The sequence below is a fragment of the Odocoileus virginianus genome, chromosome 4 (genome assembly GCF_023699985.2).
Source record: "Odocoileus virginianus isolate 20LAN1187 ecotype Illinois chromosome 4, Ovbor_1.2, whole genome shotgun sequence".
Classification (NCBI taxonomy): Eukaryota; Metazoa; Chordata; class Mammalia; order Artiodactyla; family Cervidae; genus Odocoileus; species Odocoileus virginianus.
The window spans coordinates 89,410,523-89,425,869 of record NC_069677.1 but is presented as its reverse complement, the minus strand read 5'-3'; the positions used below and the strand labels follow the sequence as shown (position 1 = coordinate 89,425,869).

Below are 15,347 nucleotides of genomic sequence, written 5' to 3'. Positions count from 1 at the left end.
AGGCAGATTCTTTGCTAGCTGAGCTACTAGGGAAGCCCTCTATGGGTATAATAAAAAGAGGGAATACTAGTCTTCCCAAATAATTTCATTTTAAATGAAAGAAGGGATACTACTATGAAGCATATTTTGAAATGTGCAAAAAACTTACCTGTGAATACATGTTGATTCTTTAAAAAGACCTGGATTCCAACTCAAGTAAATTACATCATAATACTGGCAGAGATCATCCCACGAAATCCAAAATATTCCTAAAAATTAGATGTCTTTGTTAGTCTAAAAAAACCTTAATGACCTGTCAGTTGAGTACATTTTACACTGTTAAAGCATGTTAAGCACATATTATTAAAAAGATATTTACCATTGTCTATTTTCTGAGCTGTTCGAGGATCAAAGTTTAAATACTTTTGCAACTCTGGGGTCCAGTTTTTTACATCATTTTCACTGTATCTTCCTTTCCAACGTAAATGACTCCAAGGATTTTTCAGTTGGATAAACCTCAGCCCCTATTAAAAAAGCCAGGAGATAACAAAGTTACAAAACAGTTTTACCACATTTTTATTAGTTATATCATTCTCCAAGTGAGGATGCAGTTGGAATACTTATCAATTCCTTTCAAATACATCTGAAATCGCTATTTTTAATCAGCACTTGCCTGAGTTCTATATCCAATCAAAAGCTGTAAACGTCTACCTACCCTAGAGCTACGCTGCCCATATGTAAGCACTACTCATAATTAAGTTTGCACATCAGCTCCTTAGTGGGAGTAGTCACATTTCAAGAGTTCAAGGACCAAGCGTCCTAGGAGCTAGATTACTGCACAGCACGGGCACAGAGCATTTTCATCCCAGCAGGAAGTGCCTCTGGGCCAGGCTGCCCTGGAGCATTAGGTGTTTCCTGTCCTCTCAAAGCCTCCTCTACTCTGGCCTCACCATCTTCCAGGACCATATCCCTCATGTCTGGCTCTAGCTGGCCCTGTCTCTCTCAGCCCCACGAGCGACCCTCACTGGTTTCCCCTCCGAGTGCCTGTGCTCATCCTGCCCCTGCTCCTGGAAGGCTCCCTCTGGTCCCCTCTTCTCTGAGATGCTCTGTACACCTTCCTCCACTGACTGTCTCTCAGTGAGGACGGGAGCAGTGAAGGGCACGCGGACTTTGGCGGCAGAATGAAATGGTACCGAATGTCAGCTCTACGGGCCCGAGTTGCTCACTGCTCGCTCTGAGCTGCTGTGAAGACTGACTGCGCTGGGGACACAGGCGCATTCCCCAGCACTCAGTAACTGCACACAGGCCCCCCAGTTGTGGTGGTGGGGGGCTACTCTCCAGCTGCAGTGCGCGGGCCTCTCACGGTGGAGCCTTCCCTTGGTGCGGAGCACCAGCTCTGTAGCCTGCGGGCTTCAGCAGTTGTAGTGTGTGGGCTCAGCAGTCGCCGTATCCAGGCTCCACAGCACAAGTTCAATAGTTGCCGGGCAGGAGTTAGTTGCCCCGTGGCATGCAGTCTTCCCAGACCAGGGATCAAACTTGTGTCTCCTGCACTGGCAGGTGGATTCTTTACTTCTGAGCCCACCAGGGAAGCCCCTTTTCATTTTAATTACTAGCTCTCCTTTAAAGTTCACAGGACTAACAATCTGTATTATGTTAGTTTACAACGAACAATATTCTATCTTATATCATTTCCTACTTCTAATGCAGGAGCCTTGTCTCCCCAGTGCGACTATAAAATCCTTGAAATGGTTAACATTATTATCCTGTTTCAGAAATCTCTACTGAGTTTATAGAACACCATACATGCTCAATAAACATTGGGTGTGTCTAGGAGTAGATCATATTGACTCAGAAAAATAAAAGAGCTTGTAAATCCAAAAGATTTGTCTTATTTCAAGGAATCAACTTAGAAACTTGCATTCTTTTTCTAATGATGTCACAAACCAAACAATTTGGAAGATATTAAATAAAACCACACACACACATTTCCTTGCTATTTTAAATGTGGCAAATTATGGCCTGGAGTAGATGTGATTTTTGGACATAAATCAGACTTAATTTCTCTAAGGCCATATTCCCGAGAAGCTGTTCTCAGTCTCTTCTGTATCACTTGTACCTCACACTGCCCCTACCACACATCAGCCAACAAACACCAAATTCCTTTCTAATTCATGAAACCTATTTCTACATGAGCAGAACATCTCTTTATTTCAGGAGTTCATCACTCCTAAACGTAAGGAGTATAAAGGAGTAAAAAGTATAAAGAAGAATTGCTGCTAAGCTTTCCAGAGGAAGGTTCCAGGTATCACTAGCATTCAAGGGCAGGAAGACACGGCTGCAAACTGTGTTTGGACAGAAAAGCAGCAATTCAGAGGAACCTGAACAGGGCAATAAATGCTAGAGAACTAAAAAAAATAATCAGGTTTATGATGAAACATTCCATGTCCAGTTAGTTCCAAGTGGCAACAAAGAAAAAGCCTTGGACAGCTTCAGGGATCCCTTGGTAAGATTTGTCTGAATTTAAAGACAGCAGCTTAAAATGGAGATGTACCATCAAAACGGACTATGGAATATTAACCCAAGTAGACAAAAAAAATTACTCAAACAAGAATAACTAAGACTAAAGTGAAGACTGTAAAATACAAAAGAGGTTTGAGGCAGTCAAACAAAAGGATAACATTTTCACTCAAGTATTAATAAGAAAACATCACTAGGTAAAGAAAGTCACAAATGATATAAGATTAGGAGTAGTTTTAGTCAAAGATGAGGCAACTCTGTATGAAAGAGTCCTAGAGAAAAAAACCTGAATGGATCAATATGGAAATATTTTGAAATAGAAAAGGGATCTCAAAACTGATAGCACAAATAACATAAAAATGATGAACCCAGGAAATTCTTCAAATCTGTACCCGAAGATAATAAAGAAACCCTTCTAAATTTTAACACAGATGAAGAAGTGCTTAGGTCAAGATCAACCCTGACTACAAAGAGATCACATGAAGACAAGGGAGAGGGTAACAGGCAAGAAGCCAGAGGTTCCCAAGTGGCAGGAGGAAATAAACTGCAAGTGGCAGATGAAAATTAAAAGAGGTGTCTTTTAATTCTGTGTTGAGGACACCTGGTTCTGCCTTGAGCTAACCAATGTTTTCCTCATGGAAATGTTTTTCTTAAACTATATTAATGAAACTATGTATTTTCTTTGGAAATTGCCTTTCTTTAAGATAGTTCCGCCTAAGACTAACTTTTTTCCTTTTCTCAAACCTTGGGCTGGTAATGGCTCAATAAACCAGTATTCCTGTCAACTGACTGATGGCTGGGGGATGACACACCTCTGCCATCCTATCTCAAAAACGCCTACTGTGGGAGCGGGGCCTGGTGAAGCTCCCTCAGCCTAGAGGTGTCTCTCTTGTCTGATCAACGGCTTGCTAAGAGACATACAAAACCCTGCTAACAACTAGCAAGGGGGCACTCCGATGTCTGTCAGAAGCTTTCCCTACCTCTATTATGCTTTAATAGAACCCTGCTACACAAGAAGCTCCAAGTAGTCACGCTTCATCTCTGAACTCGGATGGAAATCCTCTCCTCCGCAGATCACAAGTACTGGCATGACACACGGCTCGCAGCAGCAACCTTTCAGAAGGAAACTGGAGCCAATTCCATGGTGTGAGAAGCCTGCTCAGACTGGTTTTGTTTCTGCTCAGTAACTTTCATAGAATTTTGATGTGAATGTGAGCATTATTACAGTGAAGAAACCCATCACCAGGCCACACTTCACTCCACCTTCACACGCTCTAAAGTGCCTTCATCTTGGGACACAGCCCGGCCCATCAGCAGGCCAACACCAGCTCTAGGCGCGCCCCCGGGGCTGCTCAGACAGCTGTTCTGGGACCTGACTGTGCCCACCCGTGGCTGGCAGCCTATGCGTGAGGCAGGGCCTAGCGTCCAACTGGGCTCGCAGTGGTCAGCCCCACAGAGGGGCCCGTGCAACACGTGCAGGGCACCTCTCGGGCACAGAGCTTGGGTGAGTGGAGGGGTGTGCCGCTGGGCACACAGTATGTCTCCTCCACAAGGACATCCACTTCTCCAAGACCAAGAAACACACGTGACATAGTTAATACATAAAAATAAAAACAAAACGAGGCAGAAAGAGGCAAAAGAAGAAAACATCCCCAATGAAGGAACAAAGAAACCCCAGAAGAAGACTAAGCGATCTACCCGATAAAGAGATCAAGGTAATGATCATTAAGATGTTCAAAGAATTCAGGAGAATGAATGAACACAGTGAGATGTTTAATAAATAGTTAGAAAAGACAAAGAAGAAACAAACAGCTGAGGAATACAATAGTGGAAATAAAAAAACGCACTAGAAATAATCAAAGCTAGATTAGATGACACAGAGGAATGAATTGCTGAGATGGAAGACAGAGAAGTGGAAACCACCCTAGTTGAAGAAAGAAAAGCATTTTAAAAAATGAGGATACTTTCAGAGACTTCTGGGACAACATCAAACACATTGACCTAACATTCACATCACAGGGGTCTGAGAAGGAGAATAGAGAAAAGGGGTAGAGAACTTAAATGAAGAAATAATAGCTAAAAAACTTCCCTAGTCTGGGGAAGAAAACAGACATTCAGGTGCAGGAAGCTCAGAAAGTCCCAAACAAGATGATCCCCAAAAGGCCCACACCAAGATACACTGCAATTAAAATAGGAAAAATTATTGGCAAAGAGAAAATCTTAAAAGAGAAGAACAAGGAAATTCCTATACGACCATCAGCTGACTTTGTAGCATAAACCTTGCAGGTCAGAAGGGAAAGGCACAATATATTAAAAGTACTGAAAGGGAAAAAAGCCTACAGCCAAGAATACTCTACCAAGTAAGGTTATCATTTAGATTTGAGGAAAAGATAAGACAGTTTCACAGATGAACAAAAGCTAAGAGTTCAGCACTACTAAACCCATTTTACAACTCTACGCAAGTCCCTGAGTGAAAAAGCAAAGGCCACATCCAGAAATTAGAAAATTACAAAAGGAAAAATCTTATTGGTAAATGTAGGTATACAATAAAGGGGGCTTCTCTGGTAGCTCAGATGGGAAAGAATCTGCCTGCACTGCAGGAGACCAGGGTTCGATCCCTGGGTTGGGAAGATCCCCCAGGAGAAGGAAATGGCAACCCACTCCAGCAACCCTGCCTGGAGAATCCCACGGACAGGGGAGCCCAGCGGGCTATAGTCCATGGCGTCACAAAGAGTTGGACATGGCTGAACGACTCATGCATGCGTGTGCGCGCGCACACACACACACACTACACAGAGTAAAGCCAGTAGATATATTACTTAGAAAGCTAGTAGAAAGGTTAATAAACAGAAGCAGTAAAATCATCTATATCCACAATATGTATGGTTAAGGGATACATACATAAAAGTATGGTAAAGATACATACATGCCAATAAAGGTCTGTCTAGTCAAAGCTATGGGTTTTTCCAGTGGTCATGTATGGATGTGAGAGTTGGACCATAAAGAAAGCTGAGCGCCAAAAAATTGATGCTTTTGAAATGTGGTGTTGAAGAAGACTCTTGAGAGTCCCTTGGACTGCAAGGAGATCCAACCAGTCCATCCTAAAGGAAATCAGTCCTGAATATTCATTGGAAGGACTGATTCCAAAGCTGAAGCCCCAGTACTCTGGCCACCTGATGCAAAGAACTGACTCAATGGAAAAGACCCTGATGCTGGGACAATGAAGGCAGGAGGAGAAGGGGACGACAGAGGGTGAGATGACTGGATGGCATCACTGACTCGATGGATATGAGTTTGAGCAAGCTCCCGGAGCTGGTGATGGACAGGGAAGTCTGGCATGCTGCAGTCCATGGGGTCGCAAAGAGTCAGACACAACTGAGCAACTAAACTGAAGGGATGCATAAAACAAAAAGATGTAAAATATGATGCCAGAAACATGAAATGTGGACAGTGTCAGTAAAAATGCATAGTTGTTAGAATGCATTTGAACTTAAAAGGATGTGAACTTAAAATAATCATATGTAAATATATATATATACGCACACACACATGATGTATATGTATTGCTATACGCACACCATGGGGCTTCCCAGGTGGCGCTAGTAGTAAAGAATCTGCTTGTCAATTCAGGAGACATAAGAGACATGGGTTCAATCCTGGGTCAGGAAGATCCCCTGGAGGAGGAAATGGTACCCCACTGTGGTATTTTTGCCAGGAGAATCCCATGGACAGAGGAGCCTGGCAGGCTACAGTCCATGGGGTCATAAAGAGTCAGACACGAATGAGCATTTGAGCACAGCTTACAGCACACAAACCTCATGGTAACCACAAATCAAAACCCTCTAATAGATACACACAGAAAAGACAAGGAAAGAATCCAAACATAACACTAAAGACAGTCATCAATCACAATGAAAGAGAACAAAAGAAGAAAGGAACCAAAAACACTACAAAAATAACCCTAAATGATGAACAAATGCCTCTCAATAATTACTTTAAATGTAAACAGACTAAATCAGAAGACATACAGTGGATAAAGAAAATAATAAAAATAAATAATAAAAAAATAAAGACAACAAGACCCATATTATGTGCTGCCTACAGAGACTCAGTTCAGATCTAAAGACACACACAGACTCCAAGTGAGGGTATGGAAAAAAATATTCCATGTAAATGGAAACAAAAAGAAAGCTGGGATAGCAGTACTTTGTGTCAAACAAAATAGAGTTTAAAACAAAGACTGTAACAACAGACAGTGAAGAGCATTACATAATTTTAAAAGGATCAATCCAAGAAAAAGATACAATTTTAAATATATATGCATCCAACATAAGAGCACCCAAACACATAAAGCAAATATTAACAGACATAATGGGAAAAATGAACAGTAACACAATATTACTAGGAGGTAGTAACATGCCACTTGTATCAATGGATAAATCATCTAGGCAGAAAAATCATCATTAAGAAAACCACTTATATTACACATTAGACCCAATGGACTTAATAGATATCTACAGAGCATCCCATCCAAAAACAGCTGAATACACACCCTTTTCAAGTGCACATACAACATTCTGCAAGACAAATCACACACCAGGACTCAAAACAAGTCTCAATAAATTTAAAAAGACTGAAACCACATCAAACATCTTTTCTTACCACAAGAATCTAAGACTAGAAATCAACCACAAGAAAGAACTGCAAAAACCACAAACACATAAAAGCTAAGCAATCTGCAACTAAACAACTAACAGGTCACTGAAGAAGTCAAAGAGGAAATTTAAAAATATCTTGAGGTAAATAAAAATGGAAACACAACAATCACAATCTATGGGATGCAGCAAAGGCAATTCTAAAAGGGAAATTTATAGTGATATAAGACTACCTCAGAAATAAAGAAAAATCTCAAACACCTAACTTTATACCTAAAGGAACTAGAAAAAACAAACAAACAAACAAAACCCAAAGTTAGTAGAAGGAAAGAAATCAAAAAGTTCAGAGCAGAAATAAATGAGAAATGGAAAATAAAAAAAAAAAGTGAAACTAAGACCTAGTTTGTTGAAAATATAAACAAAATTGACAAACTTTTAACTAAACTAATCAAGAAAGAGAGCTCAAATAAGTCAAATAAGAAATAAGAAAGAAGTTACAACTGACATCACAGAAGTATAAATGATCATAAGAAGTTACTACAAACAATTATACACCAGTAAAATGGACAACCTGGAAGAAATGGATAAATTCCTAGAAATGTACAATCTCTCAAGATGGAATCAGGAAGAAACAGAAGACATGAACCAATCAACGACCAGTGATGAAGTTGAACCAGTAATTTATAAACTCTCAACAAACAAAGTCCAGGACCAGATAGTTTTTGTGTGAATTCTATTGAATGTTTAAAGAAGAATTAACATCTATCTTTCTCAAAGTATTCCAAAGAGCTGAAAACGAAGGAATGTGTCCAAACTTATTCTCAAAGACCAGCATTTTTGATACCAAAACTAAAACTACTACAAGAAAAGAAAATCACAGGCCAGTATCAGTGATGAACATAAGATGCAAAAATCCTCAACAAAATATTAGCAAACCAAACTCAACAATACATTAATAGGTCACACACCATGATCAAGTGGGATTTATCTCACGGATGCAAGGACGATTCAACATTTGCAAATCAATCAAGGGGTAACACCACATTAACAAACTGAAGAATAAAAATCATATGGTCATTTCCATAGAGGCAGAAGAAGCTTTAACAAAATTCAGCATCTGTTTATGATAAAAACTCTCAACAAAGTGGGTACAGAGGGGCCATAACATAATAAAGGCCGTATACGATAAGCCTATAGCTAACTTCATACTCAACAGTGAAAAACCGAAAACATTCCCTCTAAGATCAGGAGCAAGACAAGATACTGCCACTTTTATTCAAAGCCCTAGCCACAACAATTAGACAAGCAAAATAAATAAAGGGAATTCAAATTGTTAAGTAAGAAACAGAACTGTCACTGTTTGCACAAGACATGATACTATATACAGAAAATCCTGAAGATGCCACCAAAAAACTATTAGAACTACTAAATGAATTTGGTAAAGCGACAGGATACAAAATTAATATACAGGAATCTGTTATGCTTCTATACACTAACAACGATCAGAGAAATTAAGAAAATAGCTTCATTTCCAATTGTAACAAAAATAATATAACGAGGAAAAAAACTAACCAAGGAAGTGGAAGACCTACACTCTGAAAACTCAGACACTGATGCAAGGAATTAAAGATGACACAAACAAATGGAAAGCTGTACCATGCTCACGGACTGAAGAATTAACGTTGTTAAAATGACCATACCACCCAAGGCAATCTACAGATTCACTACAATCCCTGTTGAGATACCAAGGACAATTCTCCCAGAACTAGAACAGATAACTAAAACTTGTACAGAAGCATAAAAGACCCCAAATAGCCAAAACAATCTTGAGAAAGAAAAGCAAAGCTATGAAGTCTCACACCTCTCTGGTTTCAAACCGTACTACAAAGCTACAGTAAGCAAAACAACACGGAACTGGCACAAAAGCAGGCACATACGTCAGTGGGACAGTACAGAGCCCAGAAATAAACCCATACTTACATCATAACTAATTTATGATAAAGGAGTCAAAAACAAACATAGGGGAAAAAAGTTTCTTCAATAAACAGTGTGAGGAAACCTGGACAGTTACACGTTAAAAAAAGGAACAGGAACAATATCTTACACCATGTACAAAAATAAACTCAAAATGGATTTAAAGACTTAAATATAAGTCCTGAAACTCCTAGAGGAAGACAGAAGACATAAGCAGTATGGTCCTTAGAAGTATTTTTTATCTGTGTCCTCAGGCAAGGGAAACAAAAGCAAAAACAAACAAATAATGTTACATCAAACTATAAAACTTTGCAAGGTGAAGGAAATTATCAACAAAATAAAAAGGCCACCTACTGAATGGGAGAAAATATTTGCAAATAATATATCTGATGAGGGGATAATATCCAAAACATAAAAAGAATTCATACAGCTCAACATGAGAAAAATAGAACCTAATTTAAAAACTGGGCAAAGGACTTGCACATTCATTTTGTCCAAAGATGATAGACAGATGGCCAACACATATATGAAAAGATACTCAACATCACTAATCAGGAAAATGTAAATACAAACCACAATGGGATATCACTTTATACCTGTCAGAACAGCTACAGTAAAAAAGACAACAAATAACAAATGTTGGCAAGGATGTAAATAAATGCACTTTTGGTGGGAATGTAAACTGAGTGTAGGCATTATGAAAACAGTATGGTGACCCCTAAAAAAATTAAAAACAGAACTGCCATATGATCAAGCAATTTCACTTCTGGGCATTTGTCCATAGAAAAATAAAAACACTAATCTGAAAAACACATATGCACACCAATGTTCACTGCAGCATTATATACAAGAGCCAAGATATGGAAGCAACTTAAGTGTCCATTGATGGATGAATGGATAAAAAGAAAACAAAACTGGTATCCATATATACAATGAAATGTTAGCCATTAAAAAAGAATGCAATCTTGCCATTTGTCACGGATCCTGGGGAATACGTATTATGCTAAGTGAAACTGTTAGAGAAAGAAAAATACCATATGATTTCAATTATGTGTGGAATCTAAAAAACAAGACAAATCAGCAAACAAAAGAAACAGATTCACAGATACAGAAGAAAAATAGGTGGTTGCCTGAGTGGGATGGAATCCGGGGGGGGGGCTGTGAGTAAAACAGGCGAGGGAGATAAAAAGGCAAACTGCCAGCTACAAAGTAAACAGGCAATGGGGATGAAATGCTCAGCTCCGGGAAAGTGAAGTCGCTCAGTCGTGTCCGACTCTTTGCGACCCCGTGAACTGTAGCCCACCAGGCTCCTCCGTCCATGGGATTCTCCAGGCAAGAATACTGGAGTGGGTTGCCATTTCCTTCTCCATCAGCGCTGGGAATGCAGTCAATAATACTGGGATAACTTCGTATGGTGACAGATGGTGACTGACTGTGGTGACTATTTTGTGATGTACGGAACTATCACATCACCATGCCGTTTACCACGCAGGGCTGCACATCTGTCACACCTCAATTTATAAAAAAAACAAGCAACCTTAATCACTACACAATAACTGACACATCAAATTGATACTGTGTGAATAATGCCACTGATTCTTAACAAAGCTATTATTTGAGAAGCTTACTTCACTGAAACTTAGTAATTTTTAAATGCTTTGTTTTCAAGTCAAATCACAGGTACCTATTTTTCTCTTAAATATGTTATTTTTCCAGTTTCTCTTAAACATTCAGAACAAATACTTATTCTTGAAATAAATGATGTATCTTTACAGAAATTTTCCTCACATTCAAGCTTACTTCCATATTGTTTCATTGTCTAAATTTAAATCTCTTGCCAGACACATTCATTAACAACTATCTCAAAGGATATTCTAACAGTAAAATTATTATTAAATAATAGCAACTGTTATTCTCAATGTTTTACTTGGTTTTTGTGGCAAAATACATCCCTGAACAAACACAGATATCTGTTTATTTAATCTTAAATAAATTTTTTAATTTTTTTGCTTTATGCAGTCAATTTTTATGCCACTTTTAAAGGGAGAGACAATTCTTTACAGAATGATTAGTGGCACAATAGTGGCTTTAAGACTAAATTTTTAAATGTTGCAGCACATCCCTATTGCCTTCATAATTCATACAGTTCCACGTGCCACATAAGAAAATCAATTCAAATACACAGTAGTACCCTGTTCTTGGTGACTGATCACTACTTCTTTCTGTAAGTTTAAGCAGGAAGACTGGAATATACAGCTAGTTAAACTTTTCAGTAACTATACAGCTTCGTTTCTATACCATGAGGGAAAGAGAGCTCTTTCCTTAATGATTCTTATATTTTCTAATCCATTGTAGAGATATTTTTCGGTGAAAACTAACTAACCAGTAACACGAGAAGTAATAAAGTCAACGTGCCAGTACCAGAACACAGAGAAAGGGTCTGAAAAAGGCCTCACACCATCAATGCAAGGGCTGCCAGGGAGACACCTGCAAACCCACTGCCATGTTCCTTATTCATAGGCATCCTCTTATTTTCTGTCTGTGCACAAGGATTCACTGAATGCTCTACAGTCTGACATTGTGACTGAGCCCCAAAGCCAACAGACAGCCCAGAACCTTGAGGGACATGTGTTCACCTCAACCCTACTACTTTTATGGGGAAAAAAAAAAAGAGGCATACAACGTTCCTGTTCCATTGTCAATATCTGTACCGCCACTGTCGTTACATTTCCCACCTTTTTATTCATAATCTCCAGTGGTAGAGGTCAAGTCATTTAAGAGGTAGAATGGTTTTCAAACTTGGTCTCAATCTTGACTTATCAGTATTTAAAAAGCTCATATGTTATTTGGAATGCTTGCAATGTCTTACTAGCAAATGAGAAAAGCAAGGGAAATGAAATGTGAGGCGGAACCTTGAATTCTCTGATGTCCAGCACGGCGTACGCATGTGTGGGGACCAGGCCCCACTTCTCGCCTTCAGCCTCAGTCATCACTCCAGTAGATGCAGTGATGAGGACATCTCCTTTGTGAAATCTGGAATGGACCCAACAGATCAATAACCAAAGGTAAACACATCCGTATCTCAGATTTCACCATCCTTCCTTTCATCTTGTGGTTTACACGAAAATTTCCACAAAGTGGAAATCTTTTCTAATACAGGCTATTCTCAACACCCACCAGTGAAGTACATTTTTGTTTTACAGCAAATCAGAAAAAACTATCACATTTATTTGTTTTCCCTCCCTGTTTCAGACAAACTAATTCTCAGAAACCTATCAATGAAGAAAAATAAATGCTAAATTTTCAAATGATTTACAAATAAAGGTGAAGATGGGAAATACCAAATGCATTTCTCCCAAAGCCGTATCATTTTATTTATCAAATCACTGAGCTTTCTGGCTCCAAGACAGTTTTCCAGTTCTTCACATGGATGATCCATTTAAGGCTTAAGCTATCTTTATGTTCTCACCCTCCTCTTTTCCCACCTTCCCTCAAATTGGTAAGTACTCAGGAAGTACAAAATAGCCTTTCCAATATTCCTTTATCCAAATGTTTTGGATTATCTACCATCTGGATTAACTGTAAGTGTCACTGAGGGCTGGCTGGAGCGAGTGCATAAAGTGAATATTTTAAAAACACAACGTCCCTAATAACTGAAAATGACAGCCTCTGCAGGATCCATTCTCAAGAAGACATAAAGTTTTCAAACGGCCTCTTTTAGTACAAAAGAGAGAGAAGAGTTTACCTTTGGTAAAGCATTCGGAAAGAATTATCCCTGCTGAAAGTCTGGCTGTCTGAATGCATGGCGATCCTTTCTGGTATCCACCCAGTCAGGGCATGGAGATCAATGTTCTGCAACATAAACACAGTCAGCACTGTCACTGTGGTTTTCAAGCTCTTAAATAAGTCCCCAGGGTAAGCTGTTAAATCTCACTGATCTGACACGATGATTCCGATAGGAATAAATCAGAAGGTAGTAAGTTGTTTTCTATCAGTATGAAGCTCTTGCATGTGTGTGCTCAGTCGTGTCCGACTCTGCGACCCTGTGGACTATAGCCCACCAGGTTCCTCAGTTCACGGGATTATCCAGGCAAAAATACTGGAGTGGGTTGCTATTTCCTTCTCCAGTGATAATAAATCTTTTATTACTGGGTGGGCTGCATTTTCCCTCTCCAGAAAAATAAACCTCTTACTTAACTCAAATTCCCATCTGGATTTAAGCACAAGCCTGTCTTTTCCTTACAATCTCTGCTGCTTTTCCAGAATACATTTACTGATAAATATGATGAAAACTCAAAATATTTAATAGAAAAAACTGCTTTGATGATGATGATGATAACAGTTGCATTTATGCTCATTCCCTCTCTAAGCTGACTCGGTAAATCAACAGGCAATGGATTAGAAAGCTAAACTAAAAATATTTGAAGGACAGAGCAATTGAACACGGAGGTTGGGAAGAAATTTTTTTTTTTTAATTTTTATTTATTTTTTTTTTTGCCTGTGCACAGCAGTGAAGACTCATCGCAGCCAAAATAAATAAGTAAACAAAATTAAACAAGAAGGAAAAGTCTGTGGGTAGATGTACTTTCTTTTTTTTTTTTTTTTTTTTTAAATTTTTATTAGTTGGAGGCTAATTACTTTACATCATTACAGTAGTTTTTGTTATACATTGATAAGAATTAGCCATGGATTTACATGTACTCCCCATCCCAGTCCCCCCTCCCACCTCCCTCTCCACCCGATCCCTCTGGGTCTTCCCAGTGCACCAGGCCCGAGCACTTGTCTCATGCACCCAACCTAGGCTGGTGATCTGTTTCACCCTAGATAATATACATGTTTCAATGCTGTTCTCCTGAAACATCCCACCCTCGCCTTCTCCCAGAGTCCACAAGTCTGTTCCATACATCTGAGTCTCTTTTTCTGTTTTGCATATAGGGTTATCGTTACCATCTTTCTAAAGTCCATATATATGTGTTAGTATACTGTAATGGTCTTTATCTTTCTGGCTTACTTCGCTCTGTATAATGGGCTCCAGTTTCATCCATCTCATTAGAACTGATTCAAATGAATTCTTTTTAATGGCTGAGTAATATTCCATGGTGTATATGTACCACAGCTTCCTCATCCATTCGTCTGCTGATGGGCATCTGGGTTGCTTCCATGTCCTGGCTATTATAAACAGTGCTGCGATGAACATTGGGGTGCATGTGTCTCTTTCAGATCTGGTTTCCTTGGTGTGTATGCCCAGAAGTGGGATTGCTGGGTCATACGGCAGTTCTATTTCCAGCTTTTTAAGAAATCTCCACACTGTTTTCCATAGTGGCTGTACTAATTTGCATTCCCACCAACAGTGTAAGAGGGTTCCCTTTTCTCCACACCCTCTCCAGCATTTATTGCTTGTAGACTTTTGGATAGCAGCCATCCTGACTGGCGTATAATGGTACCTCATTGTGGTTTTGATTTGCATTTCTCTGATAATGAGTGATGTTGAGCATCTTTTCATGTGTTTTTTTGCCATCTGTATGTCTTCCTTGGAGAAATGTCTGTTGAGTTCTTTGGCCCATTTTTTGATTGGGTCATTTATTTTTCTGGAGTTGAGCTGGAGGAGTTGCTTGTATATTTTTGAGATTAATCCTTTGTCTGTTGCTTCGTTTGCTATTGTTTTCTCCCAATCTGAGGGCTGTCTTTTCACCTTGCTTATAGTTTCCTTTGTTGTGCAAAAGCTTTTAAATTTCATTAGGTCCCATTTGTTTATTTTTGCTTTTATTTCTGAAATTCTGGGATGTGGGTCATAGAGGATCCTGCTGTGATTTATGTCGGAGAGTGTTTTGCCTATGTTCTCCTCTAGGAGTTTGATAGTTTCTGGTCTTACATTTAGATCTTTAATCCATTTTGAGTTTATTTTTGTGTATGGTGTTAGAAAGTGTTCTAGTTTCATTCTTTTACAGGTGGTTGACCAGTTTTCCCAGCACCACTTGTTAAAGAGGTTATCTTTTTTCCATTGTATATCCTTGCCTCCTTTGTCGAAGATAAGGTGACCATAGGTTCGTGGACTTATCTCTGGGCTTTCTATTCTGTTCCATTGATCTATATTTCTGTCTTTGTGCCAGTACCATACTGTCTTGATGACTGTGGCTTTGTAGTAGAGTCTGAAGTCAGGCAGATTGATTCCTCCAGTTCCATTCTTCTTTCTCAGGATTACTTTGGCTATTCGAGGTTTTT

General features: G+C 39.2%; 1 protein-coding gene across 2 annotated transcripts in view; it reads right to left on the bottom strand.

Moving 5' to 3' along the window:
* CAPN7 (calpain 7) overlaps positions 1-15,347 on the bottom strand; it is a 47,061-nt gene that overhangs the window by 9,426 nt on the left and 22,288 nt on the right. For both annotated transcript variants that reach the window (XM_070466997.1, XM_020875838.2), the window contains exons 11-14: positions 12,871-12,977; positions 12,038-12,158; positions 359-503; positions 149-248 (exon numbers count right to left, since the gene is read on the bottom strand). In XM_070466997.1, the coding sequence (XP_070323098.1) occupies positions 149-248; positions 359-503; positions 12,038-12,158; positions 12,871-12,977 (473 nt within the window). The remainder of the gene's footprint in view (positions 1-148; positions 249-358; positions 504-12,037; positions 12,159-12,870; positions 12,978-15,347) is intronic.